At 48.7% G+C, this 27,106-nt stretch overlaps 2 protein-coding genes across 17 annotated transcripts; one reads left to right on the top strand and one right to left on the bottom strand.

The window, feature by feature from the left end:
* Nucleotides 1-42: 42 nt before the first annotated feature.
* MPPE1 (metallophosphoesterase 1) lies at nucleotides 43-19,028 on the bottom strand. Of its 16 annotated transcripts, none has more exons than XM_059895495.1 (13): nucleotides 18,932-19,028; nucleotides 18,008-18,070; nucleotides 12,945-13,314; nucleotides 10,518-10,648; nucleotides 9,959-10,359; nucleotides 7,310-7,418; nucleotides 5,541-5,644; nucleotides 4,878-4,952; nucleotides 4,090-4,273; nucleotides 3,909-3,977; nucleotides 3,708-3,830; nucleotides 2,617-2,757; nucleotides 43-1,703 (listed from the first exon to the last, which is right to left on the bottom strand). In XM_059895495.1, exons 5-13 carry the CDS (start codon nucleotides 10,252-10,254, stop codon nucleotides 1,521-1,523), a joined length of 1,284 nt encoding a protein of 427 aa, XP_059751478.1. In that variant the 5' UTR covers nucleotides 10,255-10,359; nucleotides 10,518-10,648; nucleotides 12,945-13,314; nucleotides 18,008-18,070; nucleotides 18,932-19,028; the 3' UTR covers nucleotides 43-1,520. The 16 variants fall into 16 exon arrangements, with proteins under 16 accessions (XP_059751478.1, XP_059751479.1, XP_059751480.1 ...); XM_059895496.1 differs by lacking the exon at nucleotides 12,945-13,314 and adding an exon at nucleotides 11,086-11,249; XM_059895497.1 differs by lacking the exon at nucleotides 12,945-13,314 and having other exon boundaries at nucleotides 18,824-19,028.
* Nucleotides 18,651-26,404, top strand: LOC132347336 (uncharacterized). Its single transcript, XM_059893782.1, has 4 exons — nucleotides 18,651-19,039; nucleotides 19,097-19,356; nucleotides 22,674-22,894; nucleotides 25,539-26,404. Exons 1-4 carry the CDS (start codon nucleotides 18,651-18,653, stop codon nucleotides 25,590-25,592), a joined length of 924 nt encoding a protein of 307 aa, XP_059749765.1. The 3' UTR covers nucleotides 25,593-26,404.
* Nucleotides 26,405-27,106: the final 702 nt, after the last annotated feature.

The raw sequence follows: 27,106 nt of genomic DNA, 5'->3' as shown, positions 1-27,106 counted from the left end.
GTGTCTGGCCTTGGAGAATCAAAGGATAGAACGTGATTTGCCTTTTGAAGAAGAAACATTACAAAACCTTTATTTGAAATACAAAGTCAAAATACATGGCTATTTCTCAACCTTGAAAGACTTGCAAATGCAGCCTCATGAGTTACATCCAGCTCAAGACCTCGAAAGCCGTTCTCTGTCTATCCATGGCCTTGAGGGCGGTTTTCTCAGGTCAAAGACAATCTTTTAAATTGTCCCAAGGTTATATTTCAACGACACAAATGCAGAGATGGGGCAGCCTAGCCTGCGTTACTGCATTAACTTCCGTTTCGTCTTTTAGTCTTTAATATTTTTAAGTTTACTCTTTAAAGCAGCATCTTATAATCCTTTGTAAACTCATCCACATTTAAATACTGCTCTTCCATGAAATAAAGGATGACAACTTTACAGACAATGCACCATCACATTTTTTTTATTTCATTATCATCGAATTCCTGTTCCTGTCATCCTTGATTATTTCATAAAACTCTCAGTTGAACTGAGACATATGAAGTGGAAATGATTTTCAGTTTCCATTGCATTTTCAAAGTAAAACATGAAAATCTGAAGAGCTACAGCCCCACACATACACCCAAAAAAAATGAAGTTGTATATTTTTACATGCATTATTATTCAACAATTCCGCTGTAACTAAACTTCCTATTTAAAAGTCTGATTGAAGAGCCAGACTCTTATGGGAAAAAACACAAAAAGAATACATTTTATCCGGTTTAAAATTACCACGGCATATTTATTTTCAAATACCAAAAGCCTCTTCCTTGTCCATTTTTCAAGTTTCTTTTGATCACTGACAGGCATTCAATTCAAATTTAACAACTTGGTCTGCTGGAGAGAACATTACACTCATCTAAAAATCTGATTCCAGGGACTTCCCTGGCAGTACAGTGGTCAAGACTCTGTGCTTCCACTGCAGGGGGCACGGGTTTGATCCCTGGTCAGGGAACTAAGATCCTGCATGCCGCGTGGCGCGGCCAAAAAAAAATAAATTAATAAAAATCTGATTCCATTAATTTAGCACAGAAATACAGAAGTCTTGAGAACAATGTATTCCTGCTTGTAGCATCTGTATTTTATTTTAAGTATACAGCTTTATAAAATATAAGAACTTGAGAACTACTCATAGGAGGACAGAAGCAAACCCAGCATTTGTGAACAGCTAACCCTCCGTCTTGGGGAAGGAAGGCTGTCTAGTGCATGCAAGTGATGACATTCATAGCTTTTACACACTGTACATATACAATCTTTGATTACACATATATTTGATAAAACGAGAAGACAGACCTGCTGTAGAGACAAGTCCCATTTTTGCAGCGTGAGAACAGCACAATCAACTATTGATTCTGCAGGACTCTGCACCAGCAACCCAGATCCTATGAGCTGTGCCCATGGCCCACTTTGGTCTCGCCCTCCGTAAGCACTGCCCAAAGTTCAGTTTCGTTGGCTTCGGGACTTACTACTAAGTGCAGAACGTCTCCTGCTACTCACGTGGTCTTAAATTTTCTGAGCATGTTCCAACCGAAATGAAAAGGTGAGGCTACAAGCCCAGCGTGGACTAACGTGAGGAGCACGAGGCCCCCGGCCGCCGTGCAGTACGTGGTCAGAACCGTGTCCTCGCAGGGCAGGTAGCACTTGGCAAGGGCGTACTCTGTGGGCGTGACGCTGCCCTGGAGAGTAAGCGAGACCGTTAGCTGCCGTAACAGCGCCAACCCGCAGACCCAACCGAGGAAAGGCAGCCGCTGGGCTTGAGGCACCTGAGACCAAGGGCACAGCCTTTAGCCCCACCCCCCCGCCCCCAAGCACTGGGTCCCAGTGTGCTGAGTGCACACGACCTGGAGCTGACCTCCACTGAATCTAGCCCCTGGCACGGGGGGTTCCTCTAAAACCCAGGGGGGCACATGGCAGAGGGGTTCAGAGAGGCCTGGAGACTTAGCATCAGTGGTAATCCAGGAACAAGCAGGACACGGCTATTTTTCATGCCACTTGATGCTGAAATAAGCAACTATTACCAGAAATACGTGTGCTGGGGGCATCTCAGTGGGCTTTTTTTTTCTTTTTTTTTTTTTTTTGGTAGATGTTTTTGCTATGTGGAATGACAGTGGGGAACGTTCATTTACTTTGAATTTGAAAACAGGAGGTTTTCCCCCATCTTGTTATGAAGTAAAAGCCCCTGACATGAAAGCACTGTGACCTGGATGCTGGACTCATGGGTCAAAGAAAGGAGCTGAAGCTTCAGGTCGTCACTAATTAACATCTTTAATAAACGTGCAAGAGCTGTAGCATTTTTATGTCAGAACAAATGGGCATGTTTGGAAAATAACACAAGATGACCCTGCTTCCTTAGAAAACGGAACAGGCAGAGCTGGTACCCAAGGGCACTGCAGGGACACAGGATGAGACGCCTTGAGGTGTCCCCCCGCAGCCGCAACTGTCCCCTGAGAGATGTTCCTGCTGGTGTGCCTGGGGGGTGGTGTTTACAGCTTCTGTGTATTTTCACAGATTGCAGCAATTCAGTAGTTGATCACTGTGTTGATTTAAATACGTATGAAAGCTTTGAGACGAAAATAAAGGTTCACGTACCATGATGAAACTGGGGTTGTTTCTGTTCCTCCAACTGAAAGATGGCACGCTGACCTCCAGGACGCCGGCCCCGTGCAGGACCTCGCAGGCGCTGTGCGTGTGGCCACTGAGGACCAGGCGCGGCCGGAGCCACCACAGCAGCTGCAGTGACAGCGGAGGTGGGGAGAGTGCAGCCGGGGCCCAGGGCCACCGCCACAGACACCACCCCGCGGCCACCGCCCCGTGGCTACCACGAAGCCCTCGCAGGCTTCCCTCGGCCCTGAAAATCCTTTGGGCTGTTTAGACTCCACCAAAAGTTGAGCTCAGGCTCTTAGGGAGAATCTATTCTTCTCAACCCAGATTTCATATTTTTAATTATATTTTCTCTTTATAAATATTTTTATAAATCTACTTCATAAATGTACTTATATTTTGCTTTGCATATTACATACACCACATAGTATATAAATATTCGTGTGAATGTACACATACAGACACACACACTTAAGAAAGCACATTCTAGGGGGCTTCCCTGGTGGCGCAGTGGTTGAGAATCTGCCTGCCAATGCGGGGCACACGGGTTCGGGCCCTGGTCTGGGAGGATCCCACGTGCCGCGGAGCAACTGGGCCCTTGAGCCACAATTGCTGAGCCTGCGCGTCTGGAGCCTGTGCTCTGCAATAGGAGAGGCCGCAACAGTGAGAGGCCCGCGCACCGCGATGAGGAGTGGCCCCCACTTGCCACAGCTATAGAGAGCCCTCACGCAGAAATGAAGACCCAACACAGCCATAAATAAATAAATAAATAAATAAAATTTTAAAAAAAAAGTTAAGGATGTACCTCACATATCTTAAAAAAAAAAAAAAAAAAAGAAAGCACATTCTAATTAAGTCCCTAAAAACTTAACTCTAAGTGTCATTCACCTTCCCAAATACGTGGTGATGGGAAAACAGAATAAAGAATAGCTGAGAACATTATTAACTAGATCTTAGGGAACAGAAGTGGGTTTCCTGGGGAGGGGGTGGGGGGGGAGGATGAAACAGCTGTGCAGGCACTGCCTGTCCCACCCCGCGTCCCTGTGTCCCCACATCCCTGCGTCCCGGAGGCAGCAAACCTTCCTCGAGGCCTCCTGGGAGAGCGCATCATAGCGCTCCTTGAAGGGGGTGTACTTCTCGTCGGGGGGTGCCGCGTCCTCCCCGGAGCAGTTGGCGTCATTTCTCCGGTAAAGCGGGAAGTGCTGCCCAGGGTCAGAGAGGAGTCAGGGGACCATAAGACCCTGGACGCTTCCTCCAAACACGGGCGGGGACCCCCTCACCTGCAGGAGGATGGGGGCCGAGGCCGGCAGCCGCTGCCCGTCTCCACACTCTTGGGGGCGATGCTCCTGCTGGTCAGAGGTCAGGCCCTTAACTCACACCCCCGCCTTCACTGGACGGTGGACGGTGGGGAGGGAAGGCGGGGAGGCCATGCCCTGGGGGTGGGAGGGTGTGGGGTCCTACCTCCCGGGAGCAGTTCAGCCGGTGAGAGATTTCCAGGAGCTCAGCCTCTGCTCCAGAGCAGATGTCACAGCCGTCCCCTTCCAGTGCGACGCTGTTAACCATCACAAAACTGAGGCAAGGGCAGGAGATCAGCCATGGGCCACCTGTGCAGTCCGCTGGCGACTGTGTCCCTGGGACACAGAAGCTACACACCCACAGGGAAGAAACCCCAGCACAGCTGTTAAGTCTCAGCCCGGCTGTGCTGTGTCTGCAGGTGCAGACGATGCTAAGAGGACAAAACAGCATCTCTGGGCGAGTCCAAGACACGGTAAAGGCTTTTCCACCCCGAACGTGTGAGAGGTCCCAGGTGACCGCCACGCTGAGCGTCTGACCTCGTGTGCCTGGACCTCGGCTGTAAAATGGGGAGACAAAGACCCACCCACACACCCTGGCTCCCTTTGGAGATGACGTGAAATAAGACGACAGAGCAGAGCCTAAAACCCGGCGGGGGGGTAGGGGTGCTGCAGAGCTAGCTGGGCCAGAGGAGCCCAAACTGGGATTGACAACAAGGCCAGCTGTGGTTCCCTGGGCCCCCTTCCCTCTAGTGCACCATCAGAGACGCCCACTACATGTGCCTTCCTTTCCCACATGCACGTCCACCGGGCACGAAGAAGGTGCCTGACATTTAAAGAATTTAGAGATAAGAAGCCGATTAATCCAATGATCTGGGACATGACCATCGTGTTTAAACTTTCTTAAGGAAATTCAAGTTCTAGGGGTCTTCATAAGAATTCACAGATAATACTCACTTAATTCCTTTCCAAGAAAACAGCCTTTCAGGGTTGAAAACTTTCTCAAATCGTTTTATTTTGTATGTGTTCATCCTACGTTCAATTGTAAAAAGAAACAGTTTTCAGAACGAGCCATTTTAAAACGTCTTAAGAAGTATCATGAACACAGAAAGTAACTTCCGGGACCTGAGGGCCCGACCAGCACCCTTCGTTCTGAGCTCCCAGGGGCCCCAGGTGGGCAAGGTGCCACCCCCACTGCCCCACCACTGACCAGCCCAGGGCCTGGAGCCTGGGGCTAGCGGCTTCGTCCCCAGGGCCCCAGCTTCCTCACTGGTACAGTGGGTAAAGTAATAAAAAATAATAGGTAAAATAAGAGATTAAATGTACAGAAGTACAGTGCTTCTAACAGGCTGGAATGTCAGAAGCACTGTGTGAACATTAGCTAGTAAAGCCCAAATCATCTTGTTTTCTGATTCCCGAAGAAAACGGGCCATGAAATGTAAGTTTCAAGTTAGAATCACTCCAGGGCACGTACAGATCAGCCGTGGGGCAGGCGTATGATGTGCAGGACAGCAGTCCCGCCCGCGTGGAGCCCCGCCAGCTGACCGCACAGGTAAGGCCCCACAGGCTGGGCAGGCAGGAAGGCACAGCCGTGCACAAGGGCCTCCTGTGACCACTCACTGGTAATGGAAGCCGATGTCATGGTTGCCAGCCACGGCCCTCAACTGCATATGGGGCGGGTGTCGGAAGATCTTCCAGAAGCGCCCCACGTCGTCCGCCCAGGCCTGCGGGGAGAAGCACCACCGCTGTGGCCCGGGAGCCTTCCCTGCCCTGTTTTGAGGGTGAGGAGGTCACTCCCACCCAGATCAGACGTTCATAAAGCCAACGTGCGGAATTTTTAACATTCTTTTCCCAAAACTAACTTAATACTTTAACTATTTAATTTGATGCCAAATTTTAATGAAATGGTGTTCTCCCCAAACCACCTGCTTCATACACCCACTACTTCAAGGTCACCTGACGGCCACGCACGGACCCCAGGCTGAGTGAGGATGCCCGCAGATCTGGGCATGTCCTAAGAACGGGCTCTGCAGAAACGTCAAGTACACTGTGTGTCCCCCCAGGATGAGGACCAGCAGCTCCCGTGGGGTCACACTCCCTGAGGCTGGACGGGGGGTTAGGGCCCAATGAGACGTGGGGGAAAGACAAAGTCCAACAAATCTCTCAAGACTTTTCTGACTTTAACTGTTAAAGCTTGAGAATGATGCTTGTTTAGTTCTTATTTTTATTAAGCCTAAAAACATAAACTGGACAAACACTCCAGGCTGGACGATACCCAGTTGAATAGTAGTCAACTTTATCCTAAAAGTTTTAAATTTGGCCCAACCTAGGGAAATAAGCTGGATAGAGATTCCTTCAATACATTTACAAAGACTTTAACAAATAATACTTAAGGTTAGAATAACATAAAATTAGAAAAAGATAAAATGTTCCCCTTGATTTGCAAAACCAACATCTATATCCAACCTCATTTTATAACTAGTTGCTTTTTACATACAGCATTTCCATTATTTCATAATTAGTTCTGCACTAGATCACAACAAACACTGCAACCCTATGAATACTGGGTTTCTATCATACCTGGACCAAGACTTTCTTTGTACAGCTTAGGACCGTCCTGGGAAATTTCAATGAATTTTTAAAAATATCTTCCAGGGGACTTCCCTGGTGGTCCAGTTGGTTAAGACTGCACTCCCAATGCAGGGGGCGCGGGTTCGATCTCTGGTTGGGGAACTGAGATCCCACATGCTGCACGGCGCAGCCAAAAAAAAAAAAACCTTCCAAAACCATTAGTGACAGAACATTTTTAACAAAGCAGCAAGAACAGCTTTTTTTTTTTTTTCCCATTAATCCCAGGAATGTAGTAGGCAAAGCATTCTGACAGCCAAGGTGAGAAGGGCCTTTCTCTCTGGTTTGTGGAAAGGTTCACATCACCTGGTCTCGGGCCCGAGGGCTAAGGAACCTCCCACCAGGGCCCAGCTCCCCCCACCTTCCTCAGAGGAAGGAAAATGAGAGGAAAGCAAGTAACCTGTACATAGCACAATCTCATGATGTAGCCATTATATTTTAAGAGCCTAAAGTCAAGCTACGTTTCAGCATGTACTCTGTAACTCCGGGGACAACTGAAACGCTTCCCTCTTGCTTACTTTTCCCCTTCCGAGAGCTTCGTGGGAAGCGTCTGGCTAACCCAGGTGTCTCCTACACAGACAAACCTAAGATGAGCCGACCTAACTCAGGACTGTCATTGACACAGAGTCCAAAGACATCAGGACAGGCCACACACTGTTCATGCTGGAACCTCCGACCCACGGCCAGGGCTCCGCGACCCCCTGGGCTTCCTGTGCTGGACCTCAGCACAGGACCAGGGCGCCAGGGTCGCAGGGTCCCACCTGGGAGGAGCTCCACTTCCCTTCGTCAAAGATGTCTCCCAGGATGAAGACGACTTCGGGCTGCAGCAGCCACAGCGCCGTCTGGAAGGCTCGCTCCATCTGCCACTCCCTGGAGGCCAAGAGGAAAGGAAGGGTCAATCCGCTTGTCCAGCGGAGCTACATCCAGCAGATGGTCTGATGGGCCATTTAAAATGTGAACTAAAACGTCCCCGCTCCTTCTTCCATGGCCCCCCTTGCTTGGAAGAGCCAGGGTCCCCACCTGCTTCACGGAGAGGGCAAAGGCACCAGGGGACTGTCAGGCTGCCCCTCCCACCACCGCAAGGACTGCCTCCCTGGGTGGGACCCTCAGACCAGCCCCACCCTGCACGTGAAGCTGTCCCTCCTTCACCAGAGCCCACGGGCCTGGGAGGCCTGGATGTGGCTTACAAAGATGCCAATGCCGACGGACACACGGAGGAGATGCAGCACAGGGCTTCTTGGGGGAGACGAGAGACACAGCCCAGCATCAGAACTAAGTCCTGTCGACTCCAGACGTACCAGCAACCACCCCGGAGGAAGACGACCGCTCAGAGCTCGGGTCTGCAGCCCAACAGGCCACAGCCCAACACGGCGCGCCCCCCAGTAACCCGTGGTCGCCTCGCCAACGCTGCCTACTGTCTTTGATTCCTGGTTTCTCTGTGGTCAACGAGACAGTGAAACCTGCTTTCACGGATAGTCACGGGATGAAGCGAGCGGGCACGGCACCCACACAGGTGGGACTTCAAATTGGCAGTGCCTGCCCCGCCTCCAGCTCCCTGGCCAACTCCGACTCCACCACTCTCCTGCGATCCCAGCTCCTCTCCCCTCCCAAAGCAGGCGTTACGTCCGGTGCACAATAGAGGGGACGGTGACTGTCCGTCAGGGGAGACTGAGGCCAAGAAACCTCTCTGCGTGGCCACCGCTTCACCCAGGACGCCTCACAAATACACATCTCGGTTTGCCCTGATTTACTGTTATTCACCCTGGCGAGGAAAGCGTGTAGTAGCAACAGCAGGAGGACAGGGCAGGCTGCTCACGGGACTGCTCATAAACAAGGCTCCCTAGGTGAGGCCCAAACAGAGAACCTGGGCCTCGCCCTAGCCCTGGTCTAGCTCATGCCTCCTGGGGTTTAAAACTCTGAGGAAGAAGGTACAGCAGCCCCGCCGTCCATCCCGCCTCCTTCACCCACCCTGGGGACATCCCAAGAACTGGAGGACATTCCCGCCCACAGGAGTAAAAGCCTGTCCAGGGAGGCACAAATGAAGCCACGGTGACGAAAAGGTGCCAGGGACAGGGCCACCAGGGCAGAAAGCACCCCCATCAATCGCCTTCATGGCATCAAGCACAAAGGCCAAAGGGTGGAAGCAACCCAGTGTCCAGGAACAGATGACAGATAAACAGAATGTGGTCCATCTAGACAGCAGAGTAAAACACAGCCTCAAAAAGGAAGGAGATCCTGCTACCTGCCACCACACGGGTGGACCTGGAGGACGTTCCACTCAGTGAATCAAGTCAGACACAAAAGGACAAACAATGTGGGACCCACTTACTGAGGGACACAGAGCAGTCAAGTTGCCGGAGACAGAAGTAGATGGTGGGGAACCAGGGGCTGGGGGAGGGGAGGGGAAGTCAGTGTTCAGTGGGCACAGAGTCTCAGCTGGGGAAGATGATGAGGTTCTGAGCATGGATGGGGTGACAGCTGGACAGTGCTGTGAATGTGCTTAATGCCACCAAGCTGTGCACTTAAAAATGGTTAAGATGGTAAGTTTTACATTATTTGCATTTTACCACAGTTAAAAATAACATTTTTAGGAACCTCCCTGGTGGCACAATGGTTAAGAATCTGCCTCCCAATGCAGGGGACGCGGGTTTGATCCCTGGTCAGGGAACTAGATCCCACATGCATGCCGCAACTAAGAGTTCGCATGCCACAACTAAGGAGCCTGTGAGCCGCAACTAAGGAGCCGGTGAGCCACAACTAAGGAGGCCACGAGCCACAACTAAGGAGCACACGTGTCATAACTAAAGGAGCCAGCGAGCCGCAACTAAGGAGCCCACAAGCCGCAACTAAGGAGCCCGTCTGCCACAACTAAGACCCAGCACAACCAAAAATAAATAAATAATTAATTTAAAAAAAATTTTTTATTTTAAAAGCCTTCCAATGAGAAAACAAACTAAGCCAAGCAGGTCTAAGCTGTCCCCAGGGGAACAACCACAAATCTGCTCCTCCTCCAATCTCCCAGAGGGGCAAACCCAAGGGCTCAAAATTTCACACCAGAGAGGTGAGGGGCAGAGGGAGACCCCTCCGCGGACCTCGTCCACATGGCCCGTGAGGTTTCCCGTATGAACCCACTTGCAGACGAGGAGAAAAAGGAGCTCAGAGGCCTGATAACTAGTCCAGAGCCACAGGACTCAGACCCACACCCGACTCACAATCCTGGGTCCTTGTATGTAACAGACACTCAGTAAATAGTAAGTTAAAGGAAAAGCCAAATGCCTCAAACGTCCTTCTTTGAGGAGAAAATAACGAACGCGTCCCTAAAGCCGTGAGGCCCAACCCGTGGGGAGAGGCTGACAAGCCTCCAGCCTATGGACCCGCAGAAAACCCTCCATAATTTGACCAGCCCTTACCTCCGTAATTTGTCCAGCCAGTGGCCTCTCACAGCCCCGAGCAGGTGGGTGTCAGCCAAGAACATGGCCCTGAGCACAGGCTCAGGGGTCCCGAGTCCACCGGCATCCGCAGGAGTTTTCACTGCAGGCCAACTGCACCGGAAGATCACTAGGTAATAGATTAGAAATTCACAAAACAGAAGCACAGCAAAGACGATGGCCGTGAGTCTCAGCAGCACCAAGCCCCTCCTCTTCAGTGGACGGAGGTGCTGCCTCCCGGCCCCCAGCCGGGTCGAGGCCATGTCCCCTGCAGCCATGTCCCTGCCTGGGGGTGCAGCAGCCAAGTCAAATCCACGAGACTTCCCACAAGGAAACTAGACTCCTGGCCAGGTGCAGCTGGTGCTGGTGTCTTAGCCGAGTACCTGCAGGGAAAGGAAGAGGACCGGGTGATGTGTGTCCCTTAACAAGCCACTGTCACTAGCCCTCCATTAAGAACTAGCAAGTTCCAGAACCCTATCACCTTCCCAGATAAACAGGACTGTCCTGTACTTTCACAAGGACGACCCACCACATGACTTACAGATAAGGCAAACAGTGGCTTCCTAGGCGGTCTCTACACCTCCACGTGACAGGATAGCGCTACTAGAATGATCTTCTCACCAAGATGACGAAGTTTTATTACTACTTTAGAAATCATGAGATGGAGGGAGTCTAGGGAAGGATGTTTAAGGTGCGAGACATAACAGGAAAAGTCAACAATTAGCAAGCAGGTGCCACTTGACTCCCAAAAGGATGCCCCACCCACCTCCTCAAAAATCAACAGGCCATAGCCCCATGTAACATGTTGCCTTTGGTGTGAATTCTCCACTTTTCTACATGGCTCTTCCACAAAAGAAGTAGACATTCACAGACAAGGTGCTTCCTCGCTGGCTCAGGGTTGGGGTCTGATGCAGCCACAGCCATAACACTGCGTTGGGTTACACACATTCCCACAAACATGAGTTTTCACCTCATGCACATCAGCCTTAAACACTAGATGGCCTTCCTTTATAAGACATTTACGTGCGGTTGTCTCTCTTCGGGAACCTTTCAAATGTTCACGGGTTCATCTGAATCGTAGATGAACTTTGCATCCATTTTTGACACACCTGACGAGAATGCTGATGAAAGGGTGGCCTGAGGTGGGTTTTGAGAGGTGGCCTTCCACTTCAGGTTCCTCCACTAGTGCTCAAGACCAGGATCCTACAACAGGTGGTGACCTGGAGGCCACAGAGAGCTCAGACTCGGGAGAAGCTCCAGAAGGCAGGGGGAGCTGTGGAGACACCCACCATGGATCCTAACTGAGCCAATAAATACAGAGTCCTTTCCAGGGAGGTGATTTTCTAGGATGGATCTAGGAACCTTCATATGGTTGACAACCAAAGGGACAAGGACACTCATTCTTTTAGGGCTTAAAACAATCGCCGCAAAGTCCGGCTTCCAGAATGTTCGCACCTCCACCTGTAAAAGCCCAGCCTACTCCACAGTGGGGTTTATAACACGCAACCCCTAAGACGCGGAAAAACAGCAAAACCTCACCTAAAAACAAACAGGGGCAAACGTGTATGTTGAGCCATTAAACAAAAGCTTAAAACACAACCCAGCATTGAAAATACCAGCAACTGATCAATGAGGAAGCCTGCTTGCGAAGACTGAAATCATGCTGACGGCTGTGGGGCTGCACTGCTCAGGACTCACCTCCACAGGCGGCTTTTTAGAAACGAGGAAATGACGGGCAGGTGCTTCCCACCTCCCGTCCCGTCCCGTGTCTGCCCGCGAGCCGCATTGTTTATAGTAAGTACCTGATGGGAGAGGGAGCAGGACTCAAAGGCTAGATTTTAAACATGTCCCTTGGGACACAGAGGTCACAGGCAGCCACGCATGTGACCTGGGATCACAGAAGACGCACGACACACGACAGCTTTACCCACAGGTCTGGGCCGTCGGTGATGGGAGCCGGCCCTTCCCCTCTGACCTGGACTGTCCTCCCCACCCGTTTTCTCTAAGGAGAGTGCAGAGTGGCTCTGAGGGTGGTAGCGCCGCCTCGTGACGTGTGGTCACCCCATGCGAACTCCTGCCCACGTGGCCAGCGCTTCCTCGGATGGCACGAGGAGGAGGAGCAAGTCCTTTTTGCTGCCATGCACTCATCAAGGTCACACCTCAGACGTGGACAACCATCAGTGTGACTCGGGGCACAGACTCTCTGCTCGCTGATAAAAGAGGGAAAAGCGAAGGGACTCGAAGGAGTAATGAACCCTCTCAACACCATCAGCCTCCTCAGCCTGGACTCATTCAAATGTACCAACACCACTTGCTCTCACTGTCCCATTTTCTTTCAAAGTCCTAGAATCTCCTAAAATCCTGAAAGCCAAGGCCAAAACAGCAGCTGAAACTTGCTAGACCCTAATGTCCCCGCCCACGAGGATGGGAGGGAGGGAGCCCCAGCCCTGGGGCTGGTCTGGAGCCTTCTGTCAGCAGCCTTTGCTCTGTGGGTCCCAGTTTCCCAACGAGAAAACCCTAAGGACAAGTTAAATGGCTCCTCCACGCCCACTGCTCCGTCAGAGAACCTTGTTCCCCACGGCATGGTGACAGAGACCTCGGAGCACAGGGAGGTCACGCCCCGGGGGGAGGACACAAGAGCACGAGGACAAGCAGAGACACCGTGGGTTTGCACTGTGGGCACGGGGACCCCTCCCAGCCCGCCCTATGCCCCACGGCTGTCAGCTTAGATAAGGGCCCAGGCAAACGGGTCAGAGGGCACGAGCCCTGGCCCTTCCTCAGGCTTCTGTGTTCTTTCTGCCCTAAACAAACAAACCAGAGGACTTAGAAGGAAGGAGGGAGGGAAGGGGAAGAAAGGAAAGAAGGGGGGCAGCAGGCCAGCCAGAGGCTGTTGAGACACATTTTCTGGAGAAAACCCCAATACCACGTGAACCTGGTATAATGTGATCATTAAAAAAATAGAACTCACCATCAGAGTAAAAACCATATTTGACAGCTTCTGACACCAAATCTTTCAAACAGAATTCCTTTTGCTCAAAGCTTGGAAACTGCTTTTCTTCCTCTTTCCAGAACTCACCGTACCATCCATCAAAGTCGTGTTCCCAATGCTGTCTGCAACGTCATGGCCACAGCCCACCCCCTTGACCTTCTGAAGTGAAGGCAGTGTTCAGGGCTGACGCAGCAGGGGAACCAGGCCAGGCGCAGCTCTGAGCCCCACGCTAGGGGCCCAGACGTCACTTCCACCACAGCTGCTTCCTACGGCCCTCTGCTCGCTCCCAGCCTGCGGCCGGCCTCAGGGACCTGGCTGCTGCTCACTTCCTGGCCCAGCTCGAAGGAACCTGCAACCATGGGCAACCAGTCACTACCCTGTGGCCGGCGGGGCAGGAAAGAGCAAGACGGAGCAGCCCGGGCTCTTCTTCCGGTGTTGCATCCTCCGTCAGATCTGTGAGAATCGACCGCAGCTCTGCTGGGGGACCTCAGCAAGTCCCCGACCCTCCCTGGGCCTCGCGGGGTCACAGCACCTGCCCCCACTGCACCCGCGGAGATTGACAGAAATGTTCACAAAAGTGTTTTTTGGTTTTTTTTTAAGTAAGTCTTTCTATTGTTGACAGTAAAATTAACCAACAGTCGATCTAAGAAAAAAATGGAAAATTTTATTCAAGCCAACCTGGGAGATGGTCTTTTGTTTCTGAGACAAAGGGTCACACATCAAATGTATCACTGACAGTTTACACAATCCAGACCTGCACGTACGAGCAGTGGGTGGTGGGCCGTCACGGTCCCTTACAAGTTGAAGAAGGAAGGTCACCCCGTAAGGAGCTGTGACCCTTGATGAGATGAAGAAGTAAGGCCCTCTCTAAGTAAGGAGGGCTGGTCAGTGCAGGTGCACAGCACACACTAAAGGGGGGGAGGAGGCCCAAATGGGCAGAGAAAAATTTTGTATCTAAGGTTTTCTCGTCTTGCCATAAAATATGAATTTTATTTCATCCCTATGAGGCAGGCTTCTCAGGACAAGATTAGAGTCAAGCTCACACCCTGAGGGATTTCCACAGGCTCGGTCAGTGGAACCCAGCAGGTCAGGGGAAGGAGGGCCAGTGACCGGAGGGTCTGGGAGCCATGGCTGCCAGGAGGACCCTGCTTCTCCATTCATTCACTACGTGGTGCTTCTAACGCTTCACACCTGAAGCCCCCAGACCCTTGCCTCACTAAAAGTAAACCTTATGTTTTATCTCAACCATAATAAAAACCAGTGACTTAAGATCCCCAAAGCTGTTAGGGAACCACTGACTGAAACTGCCCGCCCTGCCCAGGGAGGATAATGACCGCTTGCATGATTTATCTTACAACAGGAGGTCCTGATAAGGAACACAGACTGACAGACAAGCTACCGACAGCCAGAAGAATTAGGGAGAGCCCAAAAGAAGGCAGGAGACGCCAGCCTACAATATGTCCTGCCAACCTCTCAGAAACCTCACGCTGGAATCCATCTTGACTGAGATGCCTGCACTGCCAGGAATCGGACCAAATACAGGCACAAGCAAAATGACTGGCCATAGATGACCTAGGGAGCTAAACCCATTACCATAAACCCTGAGACTACAAGCATGTGGCAGAGCAGGTCTCCTGGGTTCCCTTACCCTGCTGCTCTCCACCTGGGTGCCTCTTCCCACTAAAGTAAAGTTTTCTGCTTCATCAGTACATGTGTCTCCTCGGACAATTCATTTCTGAGTGTTAAAGACCCCACTCTTGGGCCCTGGAAGGGGTTCCCCTTCCGGTAACACAGCCACAGCTTGAACCACCAAATGCTACTGTCCCTTCCACGTCCAGGCTCTCACAGGCGAATGGAGAGAAAACGTGTCCTTTCCTAGACTAAGCGACAGGGGGTCTGGTCCCTCCCGGGCCCAGATGCCACCATCCCCTCCCGCCTGATCAATAAACACATGGAAAAGATGTGTTTATCCATCTGTATCACCAGCCTGTAAGAGGAGGAAGTGGGAGGTTATGATAAAGACTATATTCTGTGTGTTGCCTTCTTGGGATTAATGATGAATAATTCTGTCCATATTAGAAGCTTTCCTCTGCGTTAGAAGGTTTGGGCTCAAAAGGCAAAATTAATAAAATGTTATTGTTTTCATTCCCCAAGTTCAATTTGTCAGTTTTATTAAGCTCATCAAATTTAACCCAGCAGGAAAGCCATTCAGGCTCCCGACACAGCTCAGTCTGGCCTCGGATGAAGGGGCAGACTCACAGGTCTAGGACCCCTCTTGGCTTGTCTACATGTAAGAGGCCCTGCTGACCCCTACAGGGCTGAATCTTGGTATTTTGATTTCTACTCCACACACACTTCTTATTCCTGACAACACAGACGACAACAGTAAAAAAACAGCTCAGTAACATCTACTGAAATGGAGCAGGACCCTATGGGGCCCACTCTGGTACAAGGCCTTTCTGTGTGCCCCGCTTCTCGTTTGTAGAAAATAGGCTTCACCCAACCTCCTTGACCTTTCCCAAGTCCCAAAGGGCAGATTCAAACAGTTACTAATCAGGAAAGGGAAGGAATGCAGAGACAAGGAAGTAACAGTCAAGAAACAATAGTGCAGCCTTGGGGCAGGGTCCTGGTTCCCCCTCAAGAGATACAAGTAATAATGACTTTGAGCTCTTCTGCAGAACTAAGGCTCCCACCAGGTGGAGGATGGCAACTTCAGGCTGAGCACAAGATTCCTGGAGCCCCGCCCTGCTACCTCACCACCAACCAAACAGAACAAAGCCACACACCCTGCACCCTCCCCCCAAGTTTTGCCTATAAAAACTTTTCTCTGAAAAACCTTCGGGGAGTTTGGGGTTTTAGAGCACGAGCCACTTGTCCTCCTTGTATTGGCGCCTTTCCAATAAATACCGCATTTTCCTTCACCACAATCTGGTGTCAGTAGATTAGACCCAAGTTTGGTTCGATAACACTATTATCCCAGAATTTTTCAAAAAGCTAGAAGAGACTCATCACTGGTTTATAAAATCAGTTTGGTGGTTTCTGACCCAAATTTTTAAAAATAAAATAGAATAAAACAAAACAGAAAAGACAAGCCTGTAGGGCACACTGTGGAGGAAAGGCAGAGTAAAGCTTTGAGCTCCGTTTTTCTGTACATGTGTCTGTGTGCACTGGCCACGACATCAACAATACTTCCTACTGCACTAGGCTCTCCGCTCCCTGCACAGGAACCCAGCCCATTTATCTTCATGTCCCCCCTCTCATGCCCACTTGGTGCCTGCAAACAGTAGGTGCTCAATAAATGTGTGTGGACTTAATGGCTTACGTTTAGTTTTATTTATTTTCCCGGGCATTTTAGAATTACAAACACACAGCGTGGCTGTTTCGGTCCATCATCTCTCTTTAAATGCACAACAGTCTACCCTCATCAGAGACACAAGAGGGAAAAGGACAGAGGCTCTTCCTGCTCCTCTGAGTGGGAGCCAGGTGGGAACGTAAAGGCTGGCAAACGTGCGCCCAGAACCGTCCTCTCACCAGCCCCGGTGTGGGACTCAAACAGAGGAAGAGCCCGGGCAGCTCTCTGGTTGGAGGGAAGTGATGACAGTCTTCCCCAGCCTCTTTGGAGAAAACACTTTCTTCTAAAAGGGAAGGACACAGAAGCGCCTGGAGCTCCTGGGGTCTCCCCTAATGTCTGGGGCCCGGGTGATCCCAAGAGTCAGCGAAGCCCACACCCCAGTGTGTTATTTCCCAGTGTGTGACCTCACGCAAGTCACTCAAAACAAAACAAATAAAAAAGGGACAGGATGGTTATTATCAAAAACAAAACAGAACAAACAGAAAATAACAAGTGCTGACGAGGACGTGGAGCAATTGGAATCCTTGTGAACTATTGGTGGGAATGTAAAATGGTGCAGCCACTGTGGAAAACAGTACGGTGGTTCCCCCCCCAAATTACAAATAGAACTATATGATCCAGCAATCCCACTTCTGGGTACATACCCAAACGTATTGGAAGAACAGACTCAGATATTTGTACACTAATTTCACTGCAATACGATTCACAATAGCCAAAAGGTGGAAGCAACCCAAGTGTCCACTGATGGATGAATCATGAATATACAAAATGTTGCATGAACATCTAATTACAATGGAATATTATTCAACCCTTGAAAAAGGAAAGAAATTCTGACACAGGCCACAACATGGATGAACCCTGAGGACAGTATGCTGAGTGAAATAACCCAAACACACAACAACAAATACTGTACGATCTCACTTATATGAGGGCCCTTGGACTTCCCTGGTGGCTCAGTGCTTAAGAATCCGCCTGCCAATGCATGGGACACGGGTTTGAGCCCTAGTCCGGGAAGATCCCACATGCCGCAGAGCAACTAAGCCCATGTGCCACAACTACTGAGCCTGGGCTCTAGAGCCCACGAGGCACAACTACTGAGCTCACGTGCCACAACTACTGAAGCCCGCGCGCCTAGAGCCCAGGCTCCGCAACAAGAGAAGCCACCTCAATAAGAAGCTCGCCTGCCCCAGCGAAGAGTAGCCCCAGCTCAACGCAATTAGAGAAAGCCTGTGCGCAGCAACAAAGACCCAATGCAGCCAAAAATAAACAAATAATTTATATATGAGGACCCTACAGAAGTCAATTCCATACAGACAGAAGTGGGACGGTGAGTGCCAAGGCCTGGGGTTGGGGGAATGGACAGTTATTATTTAATGGATGTTGAGTTTTCATTTGGAAAGAGGAAAGAGCTCTGAAAATGGATGGTGGTGATGGTTGCAGAACAATGTGAATGTACTTAATGCCACTGAACTGTGCACTTAAAAACAGTAAAATTTATGTTATGTAGGTTTTGCCACAATTTTTTTTAAAAAGAAGACAAACACATGCATACAGAAGACCCTATAAGTTAACAATGTCCTATAACAAGGGCTTCCTTTTAGATTTAAATTCACTACTTTTATATTTTAAAAAAGAAGAAAAATTGTTGGTAGCTTGGATTCAGGGGAATATCACTGGGTCATTTTCTCACCTTTTAAAGACAGAGACCGGTATGAAGGTTGGCTTGTGCTCCCCAAAATCAGAGCGCCTCTACCTGAAATAAAACACAAACTGCGTGCTTTGTGGCAGAATAATCTTTCATTCATTAACTATCGTTAAAGCGGAAAAAGCATCAACTCCTAGAGGGCACAGTGGCTGCTGCCTCCTGCACACAAGGAGCCTGAGCCACGCTGAAAGTGAAAGACACCGAGAACCACACAGCTAACGACCTAACGACCGACATTAGTTACTGGCCAAGAACAGTTCTTTTAAGTTGTAGTATAAATACTTACACATAAAACACGTATACAACATTGTTCTGTATGGCCCAACACACAACAATAGTAGCTGCAGTCCATCACTGGGAGCAAAATATTTCATCCATTGACTGATTTTTAACTTCAACGCTATCACTGAATAGTTAACCTCCCTCCCCCAAAAAATTAGCATTACAACATGTTTAATACTTGTTCATTAATGTTAAATTCATTATTACCACAATGTCATCAGTGGCTGTTTGCATGTTAAATTTTCCATCTTAAGTTACATTTTTAAATAAGACGGGTTTTTAAAAATCTACAGCAGCAAACTAGGAAGGGAGCAGCCCCTACGATTTAATACATGGGCCTTAGGTAATGGTAATTTTCCAGCAAATAAATAATTTCCAGTATACCATTTTCTCAAGAGGTAAACCTGCGTTCCTAAAAGGGCAAGGGGGCTGCAGCTCGCAGGGCCAGGAACAGCAACGAACGGAAGCACAGACGCCGCAGCGCGGAGGTGACACGGGGCCCGGCTGCCTGGCCCCCACCTGCCTGCGCAGCCGCCTGCTCCGGTCCCGGAGGCCCAGCCCCGCGCCGGCCTCGGGCCGCGGGCTCCCACCGCGGGTCCGCAGGGCTCGCCCCGTGCGTTCCCGCACCTGCCTCAGTGCGCCCGAGGTCCCGGAGCTGCCGGCGGCGCGACGCTTGCTCGGCTACGGACCCAGCGAGCTGCAGGCGAGGGGCGCGCGGGGCGGGGCCCGAGCGCCGTTGGGGCGCGGGGGGCGGGGCGTAGGGGGTGCAGGGGAGGGGGGCGGGGCGCGCAGGGCGGAGGGGCGGGGCGCGGGGAGGGGACGTACACGGGGCGCTGGGCGGGGTTACTTGTGGCTGGAGACGCTGGGGGTGCTGGGCAGGGGCCGCACGGCGTGGCGCGCGGCGCTGGGCCGCCTCTGGGCCCTTCCCTGGGCTCCCGCGGAGGTTGGCTGTGCGGCCGCACACCTGCGTTACCGACTCTCCGGCTGCTGCGCGCGGGCATCGGGCCGCTTTCATCCTCTTCTGCTCAGCGCCTTAAAGAAACGGGTGCGGAGTAAGTGAGACAGACATCACAGTAACTGTTTATTTTGGATTTTCTTTTTTTAATTTTTTTTATAACACTATAGCAGGGCGTGTTCTACTTTTCAATATGCTTTCATATCATTACTTCAAATAATCCTCAGAATAACCCCGTAAATCAAGCAAGAATCACTATGTCAAAAAAACAAACTGAAGCTCAGAGCAGTGGTTCAGAGTCTTCCAAACAACCAAGTCCGGTCCGTTTTTCAAATCTATGAGTACAGTGAATGTACTGAGATGTAATATAAGAAGTCGCATAGAGAACAATTAGCAAAATGCCTGGTATATGTAAGTAAGCAGTAAGTGGCAATTATTATTATTAATTAAAATATTGGAATATTTTCACATATGCCCAGATAAACAATTTTAACATCACCAAAACCGGCACAACTGGACTCTGTATGAACAGTGATATGATGCAACAGGAGGTAAGCATCACCTCCAAAGTATTCTGACTAACCGGAAAAGAAAAGGAAAAAAAAAATGAAATCCGGTTAAGCCTAGAACTACAAGCTTAAGGAAATACAGGGACCAAAGGAACATGTTATGTTACACCAGCAGGAAGCGGTCAGCCGAACCCAGAATGTGGGGAGTCTACAGACCAAATGACCCAATTTCTTTATTCAACAAGTAGCATCACGACAAAAGGGAGGAGGGCAGGAGGAGGATCTGTTGTTGTAAATCAGACGGGAAACAAGGCAGCCAAATGCAGTTCCTGGCCTGGGTTGGGTCATGACTGGGACAAACTAACTTCAAAAAAAAACCCGAAAACACTTTTTAAAAGATTGGGAAACTTGGACATGGAATGAATGTTAGGTGATACTAAAGAATTATTGGTAATTTTGCTATGATAATGCTCTTGGGGTTTTTTGTTTGTTTGGTTGGTTGGTTTTGGGTTTTTTGTTTTGTTTGGCCGCCCCACGTGGCATGTGGGATCTTAATTCCCCGACCAGGGATCAAACCCATGCTCCCTGCAGTGGAAGCCTGGAGTCCTAACCACTGGACCACCAGGGAATTCCCCTGTATTTTTTTAAGATTAGAGAATCATACTAAAATACTTACAGGTAAATTATATGATTTCTGGAATTTTCTTTAATACTCCAGAAAAAAATTTTACAGTAGGGAAATAGGAGAATAACTGCTATTGGCAAAATGTTGCTAATGCTGAAGCAAGGAGATGGGTGTATGGCACAGTGTTTGGCAGAATAATGGCCCCCAAAGATGTCCATTCCACGTCTCCCGACCTGTGAACAGGTTTCCTTACATGGCAAAAGAGACTTTGCAGATGTGTTGAAGGTTAAAGGGCCATTTATCCATTAGGTGCTGTGAACTGGGTGAGTAGGTACCAGATCCAAAACCCATAGACGATGCTTAAGGCAAAACGATCTGACGAGTTATTCCCACAAACCCCCCAAATGTCAGGGGAGTGAGGATGAACCACAGATCGCTGCAAGACCGGGTGACATCAGTGTAGATGCAGGTAGAAACAGGAACAGTAAAGAATCTGATGGACCTGATGACAGGGAACCCCAAATTGCATCAGGTTCTGCAGGAAGCATGGAGAGGAGAGCAGCTGAAAACAGGAAGGATTTTTCTTCGTCCAGCGGCAAGGGGCCCACGGATGGGCCTGAGGGGCTGGAGCAATTCTTCTTCTGGAACAAGACCCCACATGGAGGGGGACTCCCAGGGTGGGATGAGAATTTGCAGGACATGGACGAGAGACATGGAGGAAAGAAGTGCAGATAAAACTGGGAAAGAGGGAATTGCAGAAGGCAAGCTCTCACACGTTAGCCCGCCGATGACAGCAACAGAAGGTGTTGCGAAAGCTCTCTGAACGCTGCTCCTTTTGGATGTTCAGAAGTAAATTCAGGAATGAGCATTAGGGAAGAAGTGAGGTCAAAACTCAGCAAAGTTATCATCAGAAAAAAGAGAACAACAAGTAGAATAACATTCCTGAAGACGATGAAAGCATGCCACAGAAACATACCCACAAAACAGACCAAAACTGTCACCTACTATTTCAGAACAAACTAAAGACATTCAGAGAATGAGAGACAATGTAAATCAGAATCAGGAGAAATTAGAAATAAAAGAAAAAAATTAAGAAATAAAGATTAAACTAAAGGAATGAAAGGAACTTAACAACACCTTAAGAGAAATGGAAAGTGAAAAGGAGAAAATCTTTATAAATTTTAAAAAAATGAAGAAAGACAAATGAGTGTAAGAGAGGCCGACAAATATTGAGGACAGCCAGGAGCAACCAACAGATAACAGGAGTCCCAGAAGATAAAAGCAACGTGAGAGAACAGTTCTAAAACCTGCAATTCAAGGAAACGTTCCTGAAATAAAAACTAGGCATACTTGAAACATATCAAAGGCAAACACTACATACCTGAGACTATGAATTCAGAATGTTCATCACCCAGACATATTCTAGTAAAATTATTGGGTTTTCAATAAAAACGAAAAGAAAATATCTTTGGGCATCCAGGCAAAAACAGCAAGTGACTTATGAGGGAATAGGATTTAGGTGATCATCAAACTCTGACAGTGTGCTTTATGCCACAAGAGAACAAAGTACATGTACTTAAGATTTTGTAAGGAAAGAAAATGTGAGCCATGGACTTTATATGTAGCAAAAGTGAATTTCAAGTATAAAGGTCATAGACCACTGTTATCAACATGCAGGAATTCAGAGAATTCAGTTCCCATGATTTCTCCCAGAAAACAATCTTCAGACCATCACAATGACTATGGAGAGACATTGCTGTAAAGACCAGAGGTGAACATCAAAGTCACAGTGTCATTTGAACTAAGACCAAGTTAGGGTTAAAAGAGAGAGTGGTATGTAATAGCTATACGCTCTGACAAGATAGATGTACAGCTTTTTTTTTTAATGGCGGAAGAATGGAGAACACAAATGCAGAGACAAATTCTTGTTTTCAGTAAGCATTATTGGTAGCAATATTATTTGTAGTGTCATTCTAACACTGTTGCATGTATAAGAGAGGATAAAGCAGATTAGTAACTATGGGATATTCTGTCAGTCCCTGATGAAAAATGATTATGATTCTTTCATGACTTTTGCTCAGGATATTATTGGTTCTTTAACGTTTTCGAGATTCAGGGAAACTTTTTCTCTCTTAAGCTATCTATAATTTATTCAACTTGGTAGATTATACTTTTATAAAGAGAAACAAAACAATCCAGAAGTAGACCCAGAGCTTCTAGGATTGGTTCATTGCGTTTCCAGTTCATATTAGACACAGCAATTTTCTTAAATCCCTGCAGGTAGAACTAGCCGGAGCCATCGATGTAGAAACACTGCCGTCACAAGCAGAGGAGAGCAAGGATTAAAGTACCCACAGTTGGAGCAGCTGGATGGAGTTTGGAAGAGCAACCAGTTGGAACCAAGCAGAGAAAGCAGTGGACCCCGCATCCACAGGGAAGGCCAGGTCGCGAAGGCCAGTGTCCACACCGCCACACGGGGGTGCTCCCAGGGCAGTGGAGAGGTCAGGGACTCAGCACCTCTGCAGGCTGGATAGTGGTCAGAGAAACAACTGATATTGGCAACGAGACCAGGGCCAAGTTTTGAACCCCAAAGGCCAGGTCCCAGACCGCACCCTTGCTGTCCCTCTAGGCTGCAGAGGCCCCGCCAGAGAGGCTAGTGACAGGGTGTTCCCAGCCCAGCACTCAAGAACCACAAGAGCCCTGAGTTCCTTGGCAGATGTCTTTCCTCAGAGCACATCACCATCCTCTGCCACGACTGGAGGTGGGGAGTTTGCCAACAGAAGGATATTCGTAGAGCTGTTTCACTCATGCTCTTTCTTCTGGACATGCAGCAGATTCTCCAGAAATGGTTTTTGTTAGTTCGAAAAGGAGAGGGAAAGACAGACAGAGAGAGGAGGAGGAGGGGGAGGAGAAGGAAAAGAAAGGAGGAGAAGGAGGAATAAGAGTGGAAGGATTAAAGGAAGGAAAAAGGGAAAGAACTGAGAGACAGAAAGCTGAAAAAAAAGAAAGGGAGGAAGGAGGAAAGGGAGGGAGGGACATCATTCTGGTGGGAACATGTGCACACACACACACAACCCCCACTGTGATCAGCCTAAAGAAATCTGCTATTTTCAAACTACACCTATTATCTTAGCCCTTCTTAGAGCATCCTTTAGGGTAAGAGCAGATAATGGCTGGGATAACTGCATGTTCTGGTTTAAATTATTTTTATCTCTAGGGTCAACTATTCTTTGCTTTTCTCTGAAACATAATCTAAAAGACAGAGGATCTCAAGGCAAATAATTGTCGGTCAGAAAAAAAAAAAATTGTCAGTCAGAAGTAGTAAAGGCAATCAGGTCATGAACTAACTAGATTGCAGCCAATTACTTCATGACCGGATGGAAGGACTATTAATGTCCCCAGCAGATGGCGCGAGCTGCCCTCTGCCGAGATGAGACTTCGCACCCTGGGCTCCATTTAGTGTCAAAATAGGTTTCCTCTTCACGTGATGGTCAAAACAGTAGACCCTAACCAGGTAAGGCTGGGTTAGGAAAGAAATCGTTCAGCAGGATTCCAGGGGAAGCTGAGTAGGGAAGACAAAATCTGGAGGCTTTTACATTTATTTCTCATGTTAAACTGTTTAAAAACATGCACTGACCTCACCGATAATATTGTTCCATTCACATCATCTGGGGCTCTGAAAAAGTTAAGAATTCTTCCAAGACAGAGTTTTAAATTAAGTCACAAAGGACAACAAAGTACTAAGAATTAGGACATCTGAAAGTATTTTTATCTGGTAGGATAATTGGTGAAGAGCTCATAAATGAGGAAAGCTTTCCTGTAACAAATGAAAGATAAACCAATTCTGAAGGAAACCTCAGGACAGGGAACATTGATTAGGGATTACTGGGATAAATCAATGTTTCTGCTGCTTCGCTGGTTACTTACATTCTGACCTCTGGGCTGTGCGTTTTCAAGGAGCGAGCACACAGCCGAATGGAAAGCATTTACATCTCTGGACAAGAGGCAGGGAACATAACATGTTTTCTTTGGAATCATCCTCAAATCTGGGATAGAAAGTAGATCTTTATTAATCAAGTTCTTAAACATCTGTCTTCACAAGTTTCCAAAGAAAGAGTTTGGAAGTTCAAGTCTATGACTAACTTCCAGTGAACAGTGGAGCCCCCAGCACCTGCAGCCTCCCTTCCCGCCCATCCACTGATATTTTAACTCTCTACAGCTGCTTTTGCTGTCAGCCCACCACGAAAACTTTACTTTCCAAAGACATTTTAAATATAAAAGTAATATGTTAACTGCAAGACGTTTGAAAACACTGAAAGGTGTAGAGGAGAAATTACCCACAATTGAGTAGACATTGGCTTGTGTCCAGTTGTGGCAGCAAGATTTCGAGTCACGTGCTGTGTTATGTCTGCTTCGACTGCTGTTAGCCTGTTTGATGGGGTCAGGGCACCTGATTTGCTGGGATTGGAAGTCTGATGCATCAGGTGGATACGAACACGGATGTGTGCAGGGGGAATCTGCCCTCGAGGATTATAAACGTGCCCTGTGGAAGTGTTTGAAAGAAGCAGATATTACATTCATAATTACAGCTTGAATTATCTACCGTAACTTGGTCAAGTTTAGAAATGCTGTTGTTTGGGGGAATTTAATCTGTCAAACTTATACACAAGCTGAGCATTGATTACAGAACTGTCTTCGGACTTGCTGACGTTATCAGGCCATTGACTAGATTAGCAAGACTCATAAACTGAACATAAAGCTTGAAGAACATTTGGTTTTGATTTTATAATTTTAGTTCATTAAGGACTGGTAAAAAAAACACCAGCTTCTTTTCTTTTCTGAGCATAACGCCCCCTCCGCACCAAACACTCAGTGGACAGGCCTCTGGCCACAGTTTAGAAAAGCAAAGGACATGCAGCCGCTCAAACCGCAGAAAAGGCAGAAGCTCTTTCTTCCTAAAGACCGTAGGATTTTTTTCTGATTAATACAATTTTTGGAATATTTGTGTAACAGTAGTGTTTTCCAATGGGTGTTTTTCCACCCAAAAGGGCGTTTTGGGAGAGAGTGAGCGTTCCCTGTTCAGTTCCTGGAACAGCTCAGTGAGTTCTGGGGATTCTCACCGGCTTGTTTTTCTCTTCTCATCAGGCAAGGATGCAACGTGCCCTCCCTGGACCCCTCCGATTCTTCCCATCCGGTTAAGGAAAGACTCATGACAGGGCCCCGGGGACAAGCCCTTTCCATGGTTCCCAGACTTCTGGATTCCAGACGCCAACGACAGCTCCAAAAAAAAAATTTTTTTTTGGTGACCTACATAGATTTGTCAAGCATTTATGTGGCCAAGTGAGAGGGAAAAGCAAAACAAAACCTGCCATCTCCCATCAGAATCATTTTATTACAGAAACCTTTTTTCACCCAAATGCAGAAAGGACATTACCTCAGCTAAGGACAATGTTTTGCATGGAATATACTTAGCTGGGTGGACATCTCCTGGGCTTGGCCGTATTACTGTCGTGTGGGTGTGACCATCTCTGTGGGCAAACCAGTTCCCAGCTGGGAATTTCGGCCCCAAGATCCAGCTGTACGTGGCCAGCCCTGCCCCCGTCACACCCGCTTGGGGCTGGGCAACCTGTGCCCACATGGCCCAGCTCATCGCCCACTGCCTGTCACCCACGCCCAGCTCTGCTGCCCCTGTGGCCTCCCGCGGCCAGCGTGGCTGCCTGGTCTCCTTGCCTGAGTGGGCAGAAGCATCAGCCTCATTCTCCTTAAAGCATCTGTGCCCCTTGATTAATGTGCCTTTCAAATGATTACTAAGTCAGCATTATTTTAGCCTCCACAGTTGTCACTGAGCCAATCCTGAGCCCAAAGACATCACTTGAGCCCTTCCCTTCTCCAGGGAGCAGAAAAAAGAAGGTCCTGCCTTTCCTGGGAGGAAACTTAGTAGGACTGTGCTGTTTCTACCATCTTTCCCAAAGAAAATGTGAAATAAAGACTTCCCCCCCTATATAGAAGCACCTCCTAGTCTCAGACCACAAGCGTTTTCCGTCTGTTAATCCTCTCATGCAGCGGTGGAGGCTTTTAGACACCCAGATATTCAAGCTTTCTGAAGAGCTACCCAATGCATTCGATGACTAAATGGAAGTTATATTAGTTTTCTATAGACTGGGAAAGATTTTTTTGTTTTAATTTGAGTCCAATATCCTTTACCTTCCTTTAAAGGCTTTCAATTTGTATGTGAATGTTTTATAGGACCTCTGATGATTAGAATATTGATAACCATAATTGGGCAAACACTTAAGACATATTCATTCGTTCAACAAATGTTCTTAAAGCACCTACAACGTGCCAACCACAGCACTGGCTTTGGAGATACAATAATGAAAACCCATTCTTTTCCTCAAGGGCTTAGGAATTTTAGTCCGGGGAACAGACATGTCAACATAAAGAGAAGTGCTCAGAGCTTTCCTGGTTCCCTGGGCAGGTCCAGAGCAGCGTAAGGGAGCGGGCATCACCAGTTCCACCTGAGTGATGGGGAGCAGCTTCCCAGGGGCAGCAGACACTGGGGGGGGGGGGGGGTTGCAGATGGTGAGGGCCGCAGGGGCCACCCAAGGAGTCTGGGCATCCTCAGGGAAGGAGGGCAGGGAGGCTGTGCTGCTTACTGGTCTCCCAGCTCACAGCCATCTTCTCAGCTCTGCATTTTGACACGGGGCTAAGAC

Source organism: Balaenoptera ricei, chromosome 14, assembly GCF_028023285.1.
Source record: "Balaenoptera ricei isolate mBalRic1 chromosome 14, mBalRic1.hap2, whole genome shotgun sequence".
Lineage (NCBI taxonomy): Eukaryota > Metazoa > Chordata > Mammalia > Artiodactyla > Balaenopteridae > Balaenoptera > Balaenoptera ricei.
This window is presented reverse-complemented; position numbering and strand designations above follow the sequence as displayed.

Bases quoted from the DNA above. Each gene is read 5' to 3' on its own strand.
- MPPE1 (XM_059895497.1), bottom strand. From the start codon at position 10,254: ATGGCTGCAGGGGACATGGCCTCGACCCGGCTGGGGGCCGGGAGGCAG. The intron at 5,645-7,309 runs GTGGGACCCTGC...TTCTCCCCGCAG, and splicing joins GGAAGTGGAGCTCCTCCCAG to GCCTGGGCGGACGACGTGGG. The intron at 3,831-3,908 runs GTGAGGGGGTCC...GACCCTGGGCAG, and splicing joins CGGCCCCCATCCTCCTGCAG to CACTTCCCGCTTTACCGGAG.
- LOC132347336 (XM_059893782.1), top strand. From the start codon at position 18,651: ATGGTAATTTTCCAGCAAATAAATAATTTCCAGTATACCATTTTCTCA. The intron at 19,040-19,096 runs GTTGGGGCGCGG...CGGGGCGCGCAG, and splicing joins CGGGGCGGGGCCCGAGCGCC to GGCGGAGGGGCGGGGCGCGG. The intron at 19,357-22,673 runs GTAAGTGAGACA...AAATCCCTGCAG, and splicing joins CTTAAAGAAACGGGTGCGGA to GTAGAACTAGCCGGAGCCAT.